At 50.2% G+C, this 18531-nt stretch overlaps 1 protein-coding gene across 6 annotated transcripts in view; it reads left to right on the plus strand.

The window, feature by feature from the left end:
* OSBPL10 (oxysterol binding protein like 10) overlaps positions 1 to 18531 on the plus strand; it is a 439127-nt gene that overhangs the window by 395819 nt on the left and 24777 nt on the right. For all 6 annotated transcript variants that reach the window (XM_028478813.2, XM_055079565.1, XM_024116487.3 and 3 more), the window contains one exon: positions 10055 to 10204. In XM_028478813.2, the coding sequence (XP_028334614.1) occupies positions 10055 to 10204 (150 nt within the window). The remainder of the gene's footprint in view (positions 1 to 10054; positions 10205 to 18531) is intronic.

Genomic DNA, 18531 nt, shown 5'->3' on the forward strand with positions numbered 1-18531 from the left:
CCTTCTGACCACAGCCAGGAAAGAGGCTCGAATTTTAGGGATTTCTGTGATTCTGTTGGATCCATCTGGATAACCCAGGATACTTTCCCTGATTCCAGGCTTTAATCACATCTGTAAAGCCACTTTTTCATGTAAAGTAACATATTCACAGGTTCCAGGGATTAGGATGTGGACGTGTCTGGGAGTCCGTTGTTCTGCCTAATAGCTCAGGGGGTGTGGATAGACAGTTGGACACACAAAGCTGGAAGTCAGGGGAGAAGGCTGAACTTGAGATATAAACTTAGAAGCCATCAGTGTACAAATGGTTTAAAGCCACAGCATCAATCACATGGGCTTTCCAAGGGAGTGAGTCTAGTCCTAAGGTCAAAGCCACATACAGTCTGGGCTGAGCCAAACCTCCCGTCACGTCACTCTGGTTGGAAGGGCCCCGCCTTTCTCTGCCGCCCTAAGCGCTGCTCTTTGGTGAGACTCAGGCCAGAGTCTGGTTCTGCACACGTCACCTTCCTTCTGGCCTTGTTTGACTTTGCATCATGTGTCCTTTTATTCTTTTTAAATTTTAAAATAACAGCTTTATTGAGATATAATTCACATGCCATGTCAATTCACCCATTTGAAGTGTGCCATCCTATGGATTTGAGGATGCTCCCAGCTATGTACCACCAGCACCACAGTCAGCTTTAGGGTATTTTCATCACCCCAAAAGGAACCTTACCTCTTAGCTGTCACCTCAAATCCCCCCATCCTTCCATCCCCCACCAACCATTAATGTACTTTCTGTCCCTGTAGATTGGCCTGTTCTGGGCATCTCATATAAGTGGGATCATGTCATAGGTGGTCTTCTGTGACTGGCTGGCCTTCTCATTTTAAATCTGGATTTTGTCCTTGCACTCTCCAATTTTCTTTAGTTTTATTTATTCAGTCCTTACAATTTTTTTTTTTTAACTGAGCAGCTATTATAAAAACCAGGCTTTGTGTTGGGATTCTAGAAATGAAAGCCTGAGTAAGACAGGCTTCCCATCATCACGGAGCTCTGAGTTGGGTAGGGTGACAACACCATGGCTGTCACTCTCCCCTCCTGAGCTCCCGGCTGATGTTGCTGCTGGATCAGGGCATTCTTCCTCCCAGATCCTGGAGGAGGCTTCTAATCCACATCGACCCAGAGCCCTAAGCAGCCAGCCCCGATCATCAGTGTTCCTGCACCCAAAGAGAGCTGACTGTGCTGCTCCGACAGGAAAGCAGATAGATGGGCAGTTGCATAAACACAGTTGGGTAAGTGCCGAACTGGGCGCGGACAGGGTGCTTAGGGATTCCTGGTTAGGATGGAGGCATCGCCTCTGCCCCCGTGAAGCATGGTTGAACTAAGTCTCAAATGATGAGTTGGGAACTTACCAGTCCCACCCAGGGATGGAGAAAGAAAGGTCCTCCAACAGATCCCCGCTGGTTGAATGCAGAGACCGTGGCTTAAGACCGCATCCTTCTGTCTTCAGTATCTCATGTGGTGCTTTGAGTTCGAGGCAGCTGGTGCAATGGTAACTCGTTCAGGCCTGGTGACTGCTTACCCTTCAGCCCACCCCAAGAAGGAGGGCGGGGTCCTTTTATGTCTTAAACCACCACTTTTCCTCTTATCAGAGGCCAGGAAGGCTAGGATGGGTCTCAGGGAATTTCTTCCCTACCTTTCCTGGGTAGCCTTGGATGGCAGGCATCCCCGTCCTGTCACTCCCTGCAGACCACAGCAGGTCTCCTGAGGCCAGGGGATGGCCTGCACTGTCCGATTCACTGTCCTGGCTACTGTGTGTTTGTCCCATGTGGTTCCCGGATCTGCATGTGACTGTAGGCTGAGATTTGTTGGAGGGTGGATTTCTATGAATCCCTTCCTGCTGCAGCCCCAGGTCCAGTGATGCTACCTCGTGGTCAGGGCCATGGACTCTTTGGGGGGCCTGGACCTTTGCAGCCCCAGAACCCTCAGTGTCATCATTGCTGGGGTGGGCCTGGGAGACAGCATGGGTGGCATCCTGCAGCTTCCAGAAGGATGCTGCCGGGATGGGAACAAGCACAAGCAGGGGTGGTGGGCACTTCAGCTGTGGGTTCTAGATCCCCGTGGCCACAGGTCCACCATGTGCTCATGAGAATGCCACAGCCTCACGAGAGCAGCAAGCTTTTGCTCAGTGTTCCCTCTGCAGCCACTTCCTGTGCCCTGACTTCCCCGGGCCCCTCAGCAGCCCTTCAGGGGGTGGGTGGTACCATCTCCACTTCACAGGTGAGGAGACAGCCTGCCAGGTGGAAGGTGGCGGATTCAGGGTTTATGTCCAGGGCTGTCTCTCTGCAGCCACCGCGCAGAGCTCTCCCTGGATGCTTTGCTGCCTTGCAGAGCTGTGGTGATGCATCCTCTTTCTTCTCCTTCTCGTGACCTTTATCCCCATCCTCAGGGGGCTTCCTGTGAGTTGGGAAGCGTGACCCGTGCTGCTGGTGCCACCCAGGACTAGGGCACGGTGGGCGTGCCCCTTCACCCTGCCAGAGCTTTGCTGAGCCCTCGGCCCAGCTGTGAATTCAGTGCTGGGCTGGGCTGGAAAGGGCTGGACTTTTGCTGATGGAGAAAAGGCCATAAAGCACTGGATGCGGCGCTGGCACTTTGCTTGACGCACCACGCTGGCACCCTCCCCTTGATTCCTGGTGCCCACATGCCTGGGCCAGGGGTCCTGCTGATGTGCTTCCAAAACCTCAACTGCAAAATAATCACCTCCCTCTTTGTTTGCGGCTGCTGCTTCCTTTTTCCTTTGCGGTGCTTCCTCAAGGTTTCCTTTGCTCCTTCGCAATTTCTTTCTTTTCTGTTTTCACTTAAAATGATTTTCAAGTAGACACACGGATGCTGGAAAAGGGCTGGCGATTCTCCTCCCTCTGAATGCTTACCTCACATGACTCGAAAGGAACGCTTTTTTTTTTTTTTTTTTTTTTGCGGTACGCGGGCCTCTCACTGTTGTGGCCTCTCCCGTTGCGGAGCACAGGCTCCGTACGCGCATGCTCAGCGGCCATGGCTCACGGGCCCAGCCGCTCCGCGGCATGTGGGATCCTCCCGGACCGGGGCACGATCCTATGTCCCCTGCATTGGCAGGCCGACTCTCAACCACTGCGCCACCAGGGAAGCCCCGCCCCGAAAGGAACGCTTTTTGAATCTTCTTGGTGTGATGTTCCCGATGACCTTGGCTGATGACGAATGTACCCACCCCCTCCACCCCCCTCCCCGGAAGCAACTTCCTTCCGCCTTCCAGGATGTGTTTGATTTAAAATTAACCTTTCTGCAGGTCGGCCCCTTTGCTCAGGACGAGCATCTGTCCTTGCAGTCTGTGAGAGCCAAGTGTGGTAAATGTGTATGTATGTGTGGGTAGAGCCAGAAAGCCAACGCGTCCACTGGGAGGCGACAGAAGGATTATGATGGCAGTGGCAGCCAACTCAGTGCCCCCCAGATGGCAGCTGGGGCCAGCAGGCTGCGTGGACATGCTTGTACTTGAACCTGTCAAGGATAAGAGCCAACTTCTCTGTCAGGTCCCTCCCACCCCGCCACAGTGGCCTCATTATACCTACCTCCAAATGGCCACATAAGGTCCCCTAACTAAGGGTGTGGCCTCCGAGGCCCAGTCGGTGGCCTGGCTTCGACGTGGCTCCACAGAGAGGATGGTACATGTGAGGAGTCTTCAGCTGCCGCCCTGCGGCAGGGCTGAGGGCCGTCAGCCGGACCGGACACCATCTGAAGACGTGTGGCCGACGGCAGCCCTCTGGCATGACTTGTGACCAGAGACAAACATCCATCCGTTCCGACCGAGAGCCCTTCCACTGAGCAAGGATGGCCTACTTTGGGGGAATTAGAGACATGCACAAGAGAGACTCTTCTGGAGGAGAAACCCCGCCTGTGCTGAGTGTGGGGAGAACAGTAGGTCCCCAGGGGCAACCACTGCACGTTCAGAGGACAAACTTCGCGTCTGTGTCTGTCCTTGGGAGATAACTGTTCCAAGCGTGTGGTAGGGAGGGCCATGCACTTGACAGGCACGGGGTAGACGTTTCCCATTGGGCAATGAGGGCCAGAAATTACTGGTGGAATTTGCTGGATGTCTGTCTGTCTTTGGGGGCTCCAGGCTCTGCTGATGCTTGTTGACTTGAGCCCCAAGTTGGACTGGGTCCTCGGATCCAGCTGTGCCAGTTCTTGTGACCTTGGGCTGTCAGGCGGGGCTTCTTAGGATTTACTGATAAAATGTTACTGATATGAAGATGTGCTCTGAGGACCAAGTAATGGTTGTGATAACTTGGCTAAATACGCTGTGAATATTGAGATGAAAAAACGACTAGAAATTAAAGAGACAGTAATACCATTATCGTTAGAACCAAAAAAAAATTGGTTTGGTTGTTGGTCCCTGAGTACTTGTACCTCTTAGACACTCAGACCCTCTTGCTTTTCTTCCAGTATTCACTGCATTTCCTTTCTCCATGTACCCACCCTCCCAGTCTCTCTGACCCCCTAAGCTCTGTCCATGTTTCACGTTCCTATTTTTCCTAAAACCTCTTATTTTCTGGAAGACCAGCTTCTCTTGACTTTGATCCTCTAGTAAGCAAAAGCAGACTCGCCCTGGTGGCCATGGTTGCATGTCATTGCATGTTCTGTGTAGTTGTGGACTTGAGAAGCGCGTCGCGTAGGAGGACACGTCATTTCCTGGTTACTCTTCTGCCTGCTGCTGTGATACAGACATTGCTCTCATTTGAGGGTATCTGAGGGTGGTGATGCTCTGGGTCTTCTTCCCCGCTGCCCACCTTTCGCTGACCCCCAGAGTACCAGAGAGTCTTCTTGACATGGCTGTGTTCCCCCCTTTTCCTGTAAGGACGATATCTGGGCTACGTTGGGTTCTTGCATTCAGTGCCAAGGTTCTTTGGGATGGCACAGCCCACCCGTGCTTCCATGCCAAGGTACCAGCGTGTGGGGAGAGATGCCAGGCTTTAAAAATGATTGAGCTGAAGTGTGTTTGCTGCCAGAGGAGAATGTTCATTCTCTAGCTGGCTTTGTATCTTGGTCAGGTAGAATTTCAGGAGAGTGGTGGCTAACTTGAACTCAGTGGATTATGTTTTTCTGTTGAAGATGTTGTTTAGTTAAGAATACCTCTTCCAGGATGCTTATTTACCTGGCAGAAGATGGCTATAGGAGTCCATCCTGATCCTTGCTGGAGGAGACCCCTCACACCTGCATGTCTGTGTTTTCAGGGTTCTTTGTGGAGCTGCTCCCCACCCAACAGTGAAAAGGCTTTTTGGAAGGCTGGGTAATGCACAGGCCTCTCTCTAATGCCTCGAGTCTCAGGGTTCAGCCCTTCAAAGCATTAGGTTAAAGAGGATGTTAGTACAATAGATCCAACTGCTTATACTGGCCCCAGCTGTCTGAGGGCCAGGTCTCAGTTAAGAAAGAAGGAGATATCATTGTGAAGAGAGACGTACACCGTCTGAGGAAGGGAAAATAGGAGCGAGGCCTGGGAAGCGGGGGTGGATTTGGGAGCGTGAGGTGGAGTGAGGCCTCCGACAGGGAATTGAATGGACTCTAAAGATAAATGTCTGTTTCCTGGGTTTTTTTTTTTTTCCTGGAACTGACTCCAACTGTAATTAAATCACATATGTGTATTGAATAAAAGAGGTTGGAATTTCAGTCTTGCTTGGAATTTGCATTTGTATTGAAGAATTAAAATTTTGTGAAAAAGAAGAGACGCTAAGAAAGTTCAGTGTCTCCCCTACACCGGTGTCCCCCTTGACAAGACTGCTGGACCCACATAAACCTAACTCAAGTCACGGTGTTGCTTCTGGCTTTGGTCCTCGGCCCTTGGAGGAGCTGCCCCCTATCAGATAAGGAGTAGAGGTTGGTGGTAAGGCAGGGGCACATCTGCAGGTGCTGGGACCGTCTTTGGTTCGACCACTTCCCACCCTGAGAGCCCATCTCTCTTCCATGACCCTTCAGACCTTGAGGCCCTGCAGACCTTGCGAGGCCTGAGGTCAGCCCCGGGCAGATACCCTTCAAAGAATCCAAGGAGAGCAGGACCCTCTTTCCATAAAATGCCCAGACACACAATTTGTATATTAAATGTCAAGGGTATGGGTAGGTATCTTAACGAGTGTCCACAGGGCCCAGATTAAGTCCCAGAGACATGTTCCACAGAACTGTCAAATGGTTACACTTCCTTGGTCCTGTCTTTGTTTCTTTTCTTTTCTTTTTTTTTTTTTTTTTTTGGCAGAGATAATAGCATTTTAAAAGTTGTTTTTAAATGACAATAAAACAAGCCAGAACCTAAAAAAAAAAAAAATCCTTGCTTTAAGGCCCAGGTCACTGCTGAGCTACCAGGGGTGCCCCTGGACCCCAGCTGCCAGGTGGCCTTTTCCTGTCCATCACCTTTGCTTGTCCGTCCCCCCCATTTGCTAACAAGGCAAGAGTCACTGGGTTGTTGTAGTACCCCATGTCCTGCGGTACTCATGTGGTAACAGTACTGAGTCATAATTTTTTGTTTCTATTAAAAACCTCTTTTTTCCAAAGCCTGCTTCTCTTTACAACATATTCTAATTCCATCTTATCTTCAAGTTTGCGTACATTTTTACGGTTCAGGCTGGCTCATTTGCAAAGCTCTCTGGGGAACGGCAGTATTTAAAGATTCTTCTTGCTTGAGTCTTAGGAACTTTCTCAGCGTTATGAAGCCATTTCTTATTTTCAGTTTTCTTCTGAGGTGGAGAAAGTCCGTTTTGCCACCTTTGATCACCTCGGGACGGTTTTCATCACTTTACAAGCAGAAATCCATTGGCGTTGGAGGGTGTGGGCATACACGGGTACCCAGGAGAGGAGCAGATCTTGATGAACAGGAGGGTGAGGATGTGATGAGCACGTTGGCCTGACTGTGGAAAGCAGACTTGGATCCACTGACCACTACCGTTGTTGTGGATTTCATATCAGAACAGCAGAATCTGCAAACCCTTGACCCTAAAAGGGAAGGTTTTCTGTCTTCAAAACTCCATCAAAACCTGGTTCTTCGAAATCTCCATTTCTCAGAGCCCCTGCTAACCATGGGTGCTTTGCGGGTGCCAACAGATTGGTGTTTACACGGCCAGTTGACCTCCTTCAGACCGACATGCCCTGTTGGGAACCCCTACCCTCCATCCACGCGCCCCCGTTTTGGACCCACACCAGAGGGTGGTCTCACCTTCTGCACATGGACTTGAGTTCCAGTGTGGGTGCAATTGGGGGTGTCCTCTAAGATGTTCACTGACAATGTGATGAATGAAACCAGCTTTTTTTTAAAACCCTGATTATTTACTCAAGGTTGGATAAGAGAATTTTTGCAAGTTTTCCAAAGCTGCAGGAGACAGAAATGTTGCTGGATCCTTGTTTAAGCTTAGGGCACCGTTTGCTAAGGGTCTGTGCCAGTGAGGGGATGTGTGTCAGGCTCCCGTGGCCCTTCCTCCCTTGGCGGGACTTCAGGGCCCCCAGGAGCTCTGGCCGCCAGTCGCCCTGGAGTGAGTCAGCTTCTGAGGCCTGTGCACCAGCCTTAATTCTCCTTGCTGGAGCCAGTGTCCCTGATGGCATCACCAGACACAGGAAATGTGATGTTGATTGAAGTGGGACAAGCTGGAGAGGTTTGTGTGCACAGTAATGTATCTTCTTCGTATGATGTGGCAGGAGCTTGCAGAAGGCGTCTTGGCTCCTGGAAATCAGGGACCAGCTGGGTTTGGTTTCCAAGGAAGGCAGACAGCAGGAGAGGTTTGGTCCCTGTGGTCTGTAAGCATCTCCCTGGGAGTGTGGCAGTGGGTGGGAGGGGTGCACTGGCTTGTGGGCAGATGGGAAAATCACACTTTCAGAAGAAAGAACAATTCTTCACTTCATAAAACTTACTTGAGCTACTGATTTGTTTAGTTTACAATCAGTGCTTTGTGAGAGCAACTAATTTCAAGCAGGAACAATTGCACTCCAGGTGGAGCTCCTTTTCTCTCTCTCTTTTTTTGTTTTTAATTTTTATTTTATATTGGGTATAGTTGATTAACAATGTTGTGTTAATTTCAGGTGTAAAGTGATTCAGTTATACACATACATGTATCTGTTCTTTTTCAGATTCTTTTCCCATGGAGCTCCCTTTCTTGTTGAGATGTATAAGGACCTTGAAAGCTACGCCCACCCCCTTGAGTGCAGGATGGTAGCGTGATTTGCTTTCGATTGTCCTTTTTCCTCCCACCCAAGATACCCAGGCCTTGCCCTCTCCTGCCCCACTGCCCTGGGTGGAGGGGATGTCTGCCAGTATAAGTGACCACCCAGCAGGTTACTGCAAAGGAAGTAGCAGCTCCATCACCTTGACATTGAAGGAAGTGTGTCTGAGCTCTCTGGCTTTGGTGGCAACTGACGGGAAATGCAAACTCACAGTGAATGGAGACAGCCACCCTTTCAAACTTGCCTGAAACCCAGAGGAGGGGGAAGGAGCAGGGAAGGTCAGGAGGGCAGGTATATGGGAGGGTGGCCCTGCTTTAGCCTGTCAGACTTGTAACCACAGTGACCTTGGCTGCCATGGGCACTGCAGCACAGGAGCTGAAGGCGGAGGAGAGGTAGGGGGCTTCTGGGCATTGACAGCAAGTGCTGGTTCCTGTCCCTCTGTCTCTGATTTCCCAGTGTGGAATCAGGGTGGCCCATGGCCCCAGACTCCCCCTCTGGTTGGTCTTCTCTGGACCATGGTGGGGGTCAGGGGCCCTCAGTTATTTCAGTATATCTAGCAAAGCACCTTTCCAATGATGTCACATAGCACACATGACATGCGCCTAGGGAACCAGGCACATGATGGAAATTTGACTTGTGGCTGGAGGAAAGCCCCATGGCCTTGGGAATAATTTGAGCAGTATGTCTATGGTAAATGTCCATTTCAACTGAAATTTTTAAAATGCTACCCCAGTGGAAAGAGCACCATATTTCCTCCGGAGTGTTGGTGGGGAAGGACAATTATAAACACCTTGATCGCTAAATAACTTTCGTGTTTTGGAAGTAGATGAGATGGTTCTGTCTAATGAGATTGAAAATCATTAGTTTTTGCTTGGATATTTGGGCAAGCCTGTATCCTTTTATATTAAAATGTTTGGGCTCCCGTGTTTCTGTATGTTAAGTTCATTTTGTCTGACCAATCAACAGTAATTAGAAACAATTTTGTAGTGTTTTGTGTAGAGTGCTTTTGCTGACATAGAAACAAGTACTATGAGAACATACATAAATGAAGAATGGTGAATAGGATTATTTCTTTCAACAGAATTGTGAGGACAGCTGTAATTGTAGCCAGAGTTCTTGGTAGTTAGGCATTAGAAAATTATGCGCTCAGCAATCCACCTTGCATATTTTATTAACTTGCCTGCTTTCTCTGTAATTTGGAAAACTGGAATCAAGCAATTGAATGAATAAAACTTGCATCAAGGAAAGTGCAGGGTCTGTTAGCCAGGTTGAAGCTTAGCATTATTATAAAATTTCAGACTTTTTCTTTACATTTTCATTTTTGTTTCCCTCCATAGATTAATGCTAGCACTGAGCTTTTTTTTTTTTTTTTTTCACTAATGGGAATAGAAATAATTTCAGAGTAAATTTTCCCATAAATAAGCTAATGTCAGTTTCAGGGGTGTCTGACTTTTGCTTATAAACAGAGAAATTTACATTAGCTATAGTGCCCTGGGTTGTACAAGTTAACAGGAGAATATTATTTGGGAATAGCCAAGGTGAAAGGACTCACACTTAAATATTAGAGTTAGTTTCTTAGAGGGCAAGAAGCTTTCTTGTCGGGGGAGGTGCTTAGGCTAGAAGGTTCACTCACAGGTGAGGGGAAGATGAGAGGGCTCCTCAGGTGCTTAAAGGTGGGGCCTGCACCCCAAAGATCGTCTTCTACCCACGGCCGGGAGGACCAGTTTATGGAGAAACTCTATCTGGGCAGGCTTGGGCTCTCTGCCCTTGCCAAGCACATGGGTTCGGTGCTGTGCTTCTTGCTTCTCAGGACCAAGCTGGTGATTTTTACTGATGATCTCGTTTTAGCCAAACTCAGGCCCCGAATTGGTTTTGTCAGAAGATGAGAAAAGTGACACTGAAGATCAGGAAGAGACAGAAGTGGGTGTCATGGAGGATCAGCGCAGTGTAATCCTTCACCTCATTTCTCAGCTCAAACTTGGAATGGATCTGACCAAGGTAGGTGGGCGTGTCCCCTGGGGCTTGTGGCCAGTCGTCTGGGTGCCTTCTGTCGCTCACAGGCTTTCCCGCTCGGGAGATTGGGGATGCAGAGTGGGGAAAGGTCAGAGCTGCGGTCAGGTATGGATGTTCCAGGGATTATTGGAAAGGATATTTTATGTGAACGATCATCTCCAGAGCATGAGCCTTGCATTTGCTTCTCTGGAGGAGCTGCGATGCTTCAAGGGCAGGGAAAGCACACAAGATGATAAAGACAATTCAAGATGGGATTTCTTTGTCTCCTGCTGTGTCCTAGAGAGGATTAAAGGTGACCTAGAGAGATGGACGTGGCACATTGGCCACAGAGAGAAAACAGGAGGAAGGAAATGGTGTGGGCAAGAGTGAGGCTGCCTCCACCTGCACCACCACCACCCCCGCCCCGCCTCTGGGCACCTGGCCACCTCCTGTTGCTGGCTGTCATTGGCCTTAACCCCATCGATGATCCAGACCTCACTGCCCACGTGGAGAGCTGTGTGCCTGCTGGTTGGTAGACGCACAATAACTCTTGTTGGTGCCGCGCCCATCCCGGGAAACCTCGTCGAGAGGACCCAGCGTCCTCCACGCTGATGGCCGGGCGATGGCCCCCGTGGAGCCTCCCCCGCCTCCGGGCAGTGGCTTTGTTCTGGAGGCGAGAGGGAAGGCCGCCCTGCGTGCAGCTGAGAGGTGTGTGGGCATCGAGAGCGTTGTGGGTGGTGGGAGATGCCTGGACTCAGCTGTCCAGCCCACCCGGGTTCCCTTGCCCGTCCTGATGCTGATGCCGAAAGCTTGGCTTCTTTGCACTGGTGCCGAATCGAATCTTGGAGACAGAGTTTTGGGTGAAGTAGAAAAGATTAGCTTTATTGCTTTGCCAGGCAAAGGGGGACACAGCGAGCTCCTGGCCCTCAAAACTGTGTGTCCCAAACCGGGAGGTAAGGAGTTCAAGGGTTGGGTTGCTGATAAGGATCAGGGTACATGCAGGGCCTGCACTCCTCCAGTCTGGCCTCAGGTGGTCTTCTCTGGAATGAAGAATGCTAACATTTTCCATTTGTTCGGGGTTTTCTTTCTGCAGAAGAGCTCAAAGATAGTGTTATGTGTATCCCTTGAGGCGGAACCAGGACCCTGCCCCAAGGCTGCACTATTGTTTCCTGGCTGCTCCTTCCTTATCTCTGCATCCCCTCCCTTCCCTGATTAACAACTTGTTTGAAAGGCTTCCATGCCCTGGAGCCCCACAGGGTCCTGCTCAGTTTGGGTAGGTGCCTCGTGATTAGGAGGGAGGGACGTCACCATGGGGAGGGTGTGCTGGGAATGAAAGTTCTGGATCCAGAAGCCCTACTTGAAATGGTTGGAGCCCCTGAAGGTGCAGCCTGGGGAAACTGCCTTGAGGGTTGTGGGCTTGTTTGGCTGCAGGGAAGGGGCTGGATCCCAGGAGCTCAGCTTGGCCTGGAGGCCAGATCAGCGAGAGGGAGGGGGCCGGTGAGACAGGCTCTTTGAAGAGGAAGGTGACAACAGGGAGCCTCAGAGGGGACAGAAAAGCCTTTTCTTGGGGATGTTCTCATGGGTTTGATCATGAGGAAGTCTGACATCCTGGGAACCTGCACTACTTTCCATGGGATTGGGGGCCCATGCTGAGCAGTGTGACCTGGAAGGTCCCCTTGTCTCCCCTTTCCCTGCCCTCTGCTCGGGGGCTCCACACACCAAGCTGACATCCTGCTGCCTTCCCTTAATTTCTGTCTCCTGGCCATGTAATTTGCATCCTTTTTGCTAGAAGAATCGTTTAAGTGCTTGCCTTTTAAAAAGCCCCCTCTCTGATTCCTGTGGATGGTGTAGACCACTCAGACGGAGCCTTGAGTGAAGACCTGGGGGCTGGAATCTGGGCCGTGACATCACTAATTTGACCCCAAACCATGTTTCCAAACTCTGGTTCACAGCCCGTGGTATGGGTTGTAAAACCAATTTAGTGGGTCAGCTGATCATTCCTAAAAAATGAAATAAAATACATTAGAAAATACCAGAGTGTACAGCAGGTGAAACTTTTTAGTTCTGTTGATACATGTGTGCTGGGTCACCATGTGAAACATATTTGCACCATGGGTCATATTCTGTGATTCAATGTAGACTCCTGAGTGATACAGGAGTGAGACTGTCAGAGAAACCAAAGTTGCCCAGGTCAGATGTGGAGAAACCCAACAGCACTGAGGGGACTGTATGACGGCAGGTGGAGTGTCTCAGAGACATCACCTTCTGGCTCCTGTGTTTTATTTTTTAATTTTTTTTATTTGGCTGTGCTGCACGGCATGTGGGATCTTAGTTCCCTGACCGGGGATCAAATCCATGCCCCCTGCAGTGAAAGCTCGGATCCTAACCACTGGACCGCCAGGGAAGTCCCTCTTGTTTTAAAATATGGAAATCATGAGAAGTGTACATCGCCTTTTCCTAAAAGAGCAAATGTGTTTATCCAACAGTCAGCTATCAGAAAGAAAAACTTTTCTAATCTATTGTTTATTAACTTATTTACTGGGAAGAAGCTGTTATTCAGAAACCAAGGGGGGCTTCCCTGGTGGCGCAGTGGTTGCGCGTCCGCCTGCCGATGCAGGGGAACCGGGTTCGCGCCCCGGTCTGGGAGGATCCCACATGCCGCGGAGCGGCTGGGCCCGTGAGCCATGGCCGCTGAGCCTGCGCGTCCGGAGCCTGTGCTCCGCGGCGGGAGAGGCCACAACAGAGGGAGGCCCGCATACCACAAAAAAAAAAAACAACAAACAAACAGAAACCAAGGGAACATTTGACAAGCTGAAATACTTGTGAAAGGAAGCGGGAAACCTTTTATTGTCCCATGAGGCTTTTGGGCTTTTGTTGCCCTGCCCTGTAAAAATGTTGATGAAATTGTAGCTTTCCTTTTTTAAAAAAATTTTTATTGAAGTATAGTTGACTTGCAATGCTGTGTTACTTTCTGCTGTACAGCAAAGTGATTCAGTTATACATACATATACATTCTTTTCCATTACGGTTTATCATAGGATATTAGATATAGTTCCCTGTGCTATACAGTAGGGTCTTGTGTTTTGTTTTTGGTTTTTGTTTTTGCAGTATGTGGGCCTCTCACTGTTGTGGCCTCTCCCGTTGCGGAGCACAGGCTCCGGGCGTGCAGGCTCAGCGGCCATGGCTCACGGGCCCAGCCGCTCCGCGGCATGTGGGATCCTCCCAGACCGGGGCGCAAACCCGTGTCCCCTGCATCGGCAGGCGGACTCTCAACCACTGCGCCACCAGGGAAGCCCTATTTCATTCTTTTTAATGGCTGAGTAATATTCTATTGTCTACATGTACCACATCTTCTTTATCCATTCATCTGTCGATGGACATTTAGGTTGTTTCCCTGTATTGGCTATTGTGTATAGTGCTTCTGTGAATATAGGGGTGCATGTATCCTTTTGAATTATGTTTTTTTCCAGTTATATGACCAGGAGTGGGATTGCTGGATCATATGGTAGTTCTAGTTTTAGTTTTTTGAGGAACATCCATACTGTTCTCCATAGTGGCTGTATCAATTTACATTCCCGCCAACAGTGTAGGAGGGTTCCCTTTTCTCCACACCCTCTCCAGCATTTGTTATTTGTAGATTATCTCTTTCCTTATTGTCTCTTCCCCTCTTCTTGGCTCTTGTCTATGTCATTCAGTTAAGCTTGTGCTAAGCTGGCAGTGGACGAGCTTGGCCTGAATGGCACTTGGTTCGATGAGCAGGCACCCTGGAGAGGTTACCTTCCTCGACTTGAGGATGAAGCTCTGATCTCTCTGTAAAATAAGTGCGCAGCCCCATCTTTGTGGAGGTGTCCAGCACAGCTGCATTCCCAGGTCTCTAGCCTCACTGGGCCTTGAGTGCTGTATTTTGCTTTAGTTCATTAACAGTGGTCCTCAGTTTCCTGGGCAAGTGACCAGTGGGGTTGTACAACACCCCATGCTCAGAAGCATCCCAGGCTTGGTTTACTGCTCTGCTGTTGCTGTCTTGAAATTCTTAATCATTTTGAAGAAGAGGACTTGGATTTTTGTTTTTCACTGGGCCCCCCAAAGTAGGTATCTGGTCCTGCCTCCAGAAGCACCTTGGTGTGTCCTCCTTCCTCAGTTGTGGTTCCAGATGCCCAAGTTGCTGGTGAATTCCTCCACTGGATAACCTGCTACAATTGCACAAATCATGGGTAGCCCAGGAAGGAAAACGAGGGAGAAAGGAGGAGCCACAGAAGATGGAGGGCACAGAAGGGCTCTTTGACGAAGGGACATGTAGGTTGAGCCTGAAGGGTGAGCGGGCAGTAGTGGAAGGAACTAGAGGAAGGGCATTCCTGGCGGAGGGAACAGCATGGGCGAAGCCAGAGAGCGCAAGGCGGTGAGGCTGGGGAGGAGTGTGTGCTGGCGGGGCATGGGGAAACCTGGAGTGGGGGCTAGGGTCAGATCTGCAGAGCCTTGTGGGCCGTTGAAGGAAGGTGAACTTGATCCTGAGGGTGATGGGAAACTTTTGGAGGCCTTGGAGCAGGTGAGAAACATGTGTTGTTCAGAGTTGCTGCTCTGCTAATTTGTGGGCTCCAGGGAGGGGGGTGCCCACAGGATGCAAGGTTGAGCTTGGGGGTTTATGACGATTTTTACCGTGTTTTCAGGGCTATGAAAGGCAGCTGTCAGTAACGCATGTGCTCTCTCATCTAACAAGTACTTATTGAGTACTACACCTGCCAGGTACTGTTCTAGGCACTGGGAGTGCAGCAGTGAACAAAACAGTTAGAATCCATGCCTCGCGGAGCTTGCGTGATGGTGGAAAGAGACAGACAATAAACTAGAGAGAGAAAAGAAAAGAATGTGGAGATGCAAACACAGTGGAGAGACGCATAGCATGGCGAGTGGGGATGGAAAGCTGATGGGGCCGGTGAGGCTCTTAGATGAGCCGCTCAGCACAGGATTCTCCAGGTGTCACTGGAGTACAGGCCAGGTGAAGATGAGGAAGCCAGCCAGGTGACCATGTAGTGGAAGGCTGTTCAGGCCAGCGGGGTCAGTGAGTGGACAAGGCCCAAGGTGGCCCTTGCCTGGCATTTTGAGGACGAGCAGGGAGGCCACTGTGTCTGGATCAGAGTTGACCTGCGTGGGTTGGCAGGAAATTAAATTGGCAAGACAACAGGGGCTGGATCGGAGGTCCTCGCTGGACATTGTGAGGACTTGGGGTGTTACTATGGATGATGTGGGTGGCCATCAGAGAGTTTTGAACAAAGGAATGCAGGGCTTTCCTTGTATTTTAAAAAGATTATTTTGACTCTTTTGTAGAAAGCAAACTGGGACAGGGCAAGTGGGGTGCAGGCAGCAGGGTCAGGGTTGGAATGGAGGAGGTGACAGACAATGGCAAGGGCAGTGGCAGTTTCTGGGTATACTTAGAAGACGTGCCAGAAGGCTACAGGTATCCTTTTTGCATGTGGTTTGGTTGTAAGGTATGAGCAAAAGAGGAATAAAGAATGACTCTAAGATTTCAACCTGAGCAACTGGAATAATGAACATTAGAGCTGCTGTTTGTTTCAGTGGCCTATGGCTGAGGGATTGACCACCCTAAACGAAGTGGCTTAAAATAACCATTTTATTTAAGTTCACAGTCTGGGCTGGGCTCAGCTGGGTGGCTCTTTTGCTGGTCTTGCCAATGGTCACTCGTGTGCCTGTAATCAGCTGGTGGGCTGGTTGTAGGCTGACTGTGTCTGGGACAGCTGGGCCTCTCTCTCCCCATGAAGTCTTGTAACCTTTCTGTCTCCATGAATCCTTCCCACATGGTCTGTCCAGCTGGGTTGCCAGACTCTTACACGGTGGCTCAAAGCTCCCAGGAGGGCCAAACTGGATACTGATAAGCCTTGGGCCCCAAACTGACACTGTGTCACTTCCACTCTGTTGATTAAAGTGCCACAAGGGGACTCTGCAGGGGTGTGAATTCCAGGGGCTTGGGTTCATCGAGGGCCACCCGTGGAGCAGACCACCAGCCCCGCTTACCAAGCGGGGAGAGGCTGTGGGAAGAGGAGGTTGGGGTGTTTGGGGGGATATCCCAGATTCAACCTTGGGTCTCAGGGATCCATTCAACTCTGCATCCAAATTGAGAGGATGTGTAGGCAGCTGAGTATAGAAGCCTGGGGTTTGTGAGTGAAGCTTGGGTCCCAGTTTGAGAGTGAACAATGTGCAGAGGGTGGTCCAACTCAGGAGATGGCAACCCCCCTTTAGGGAGTGAGTGAGTAGAGATGTAGGGGGAAAGTCCAAAGGCCGAGTCCGGGGAATCTCCAGTATGTGAAGGCTGGAGAGATGAGAAGGATCCAGCAGAGGAGGCTGAGGAGGGTCAACTGGGGGAGGGGGGGATGAAGCAGAGGAACATGATCACATGAAGTCACGCACAGGCAGTGTTTTAAGGAGAAGGGAGTTCTCCGCTGTGAGGCACTGCTGCCAACCCGCCCGCAGAGGGACCATTGCCTTTGTTGTGGTCAAAGTTTGATTAGGTGGCTTCAAGGGAGGATGGGGAGAAAAGTGGTGACAGGGAGTAAAGATGGCGTTTCAAGGAGCTTTGATGCAAAAGGGAAGCAGAAAATTGGGACGAAGGTCTGGAACTGAGAACTTTGGTTTCTGAAGATGTTTGCATGCTGATGGGAACGGTCGAGGGGCGGGGATGCCTGTGGGAACTTGAGAAGGGGGAGGGGGCCTGGGATCCCGTGCGGGGCGGAGGGTCTATCCCTAGCTAGGACAGCCCACCGTTGTAGCAGGAGGCAAGCAGCAGAGCGGAGGGGCGGGGACCCCGGGGGACCCTCAGGAGAGCTCTTTGTTTGCGCACCTGGCTCTGAGCTGTCACCTCGCTTCTGAATGTCTCTGTTTCCTTGCCTGTAAAGCTGGGATAATCGCATCTTGCTCCCACGTCTGCACAGCCACGTGTCAACGGGACACGTAAGGATTCTAGGTCACGAATTTAAAGTGAGACCAGCCAGCATGTGTCTCTTTTCTCCAGGTAAGCTGAGCTGCCAGGTTGAGGCTCGGAGAACGTGAGGAAGTGGATTAAACCAGAGTTGGGGTTTGCTGGCTGACCCCCCCGGAGGGAGGGAGGGCCGAGGGGCCGGGGGGTGGTGGTGGTGGCAGATCAATGGAGTGTCAGGTGGGGCAGGGATACCACGCTGGGCATGGAGGGAAATGAGGCGACGGGATGGTGGACCTGATGGGGTCGTGGGGCTGGGGCTGCGATGGAGTGAGCTGGACGTACGGGGCGATGGGAGGAGGGGGGGTGCTTGAAATTGATATTTTGGGGGGGGTGGTTGTGGGGAACAGCAAGGTCCAGGGTGGGCCTGTGACCTCTGTGGATTCCTCAAGGGATTTGGTCTAAACTCAAATTTTACAGATTCAGATGGGACAGAGATCTGCTGGAAGAGGGGATTGTGAGCCCTTCCAGAAGGCATAACTGATTCCATAGAGCAGGTGGGAGTCTGGGGCTGCAGACTGTGGTTGAAACTAGTGCAAAGCAAAGGTGGATTGAACCCTCCTTGGGTGCCACGTGCACATCCTGTCCTCAGGGATGTATTAGACAAGATTTGTACATTGAGAGAGAAGCTTGCTGAGATCGTTGTGAAGTTTCTATGATTCTTAAGGAATTATTTAAATGGTTCCAGTAGAGCTATTTGTTGAACCAAGAGGAGACGTGGTTTGTGGTTGCGGTTTGTGTGCCCCCTGGATAGAGAATTGCCTTACGACAGACACCCATGTGCCCGCCGCTGGGTTCAAGGACGAGAACATTCTCATGGCCTGTGTTCCTGTTCACGGATGCATAACCTCCCCCCAGGTCGCTGCGTTGTTTTGTACTTCCTCCACAAGTGGCTTCTTGGTGTTATAATAATACAGTGGACATCTTGAACTCACAGCTTTTTCCTTTGATTGAATTATTTTATTAGGCTAAATTTCCAGCGTCAATCACAACAAGCACAGATTAACAGTGCTGTGCTTAAGCTCCTTCTTCTAAGGGGGAAATTTGCCCGGGTCCACACGGTTGTTGCTGCCAAGAGATGAACCTCGGCTCACGCTTTCTGACTCTCCTGCAAGCCGGGCCCTTTTTTTTAAAAAAATTATTTTTATTTAAAAAAATTATATATATATATATATATATATATATTCTTTTTCAGATGGTTTTCCATTATAGGTTATTACGAGATATTGAGTAGAGTTCCCTGTACTATAACAGTAGGTCCTTGTTGTTTATTTTATATATAGTAGTGTGTATCTGTTAATCCCAGCCTCCAAATTTATCCCTCCCCACCACCTTTCCCCTTTGGCAACCA

The sequence above is a fragment of the Physeter macrocephalus genome, chromosome 18 (assembly GCF_002837175.3).
Source record: "Physeter macrocephalus isolate SW-GA chromosome 18, ASM283717v5, whole genome shotgun sequence".
Taxonomy (NCBI): Eukaryota; Metazoa; Chordata; class Mammalia; order Artiodactyla; family Physeteridae; genus Physeter; species Physeter macrocephalus.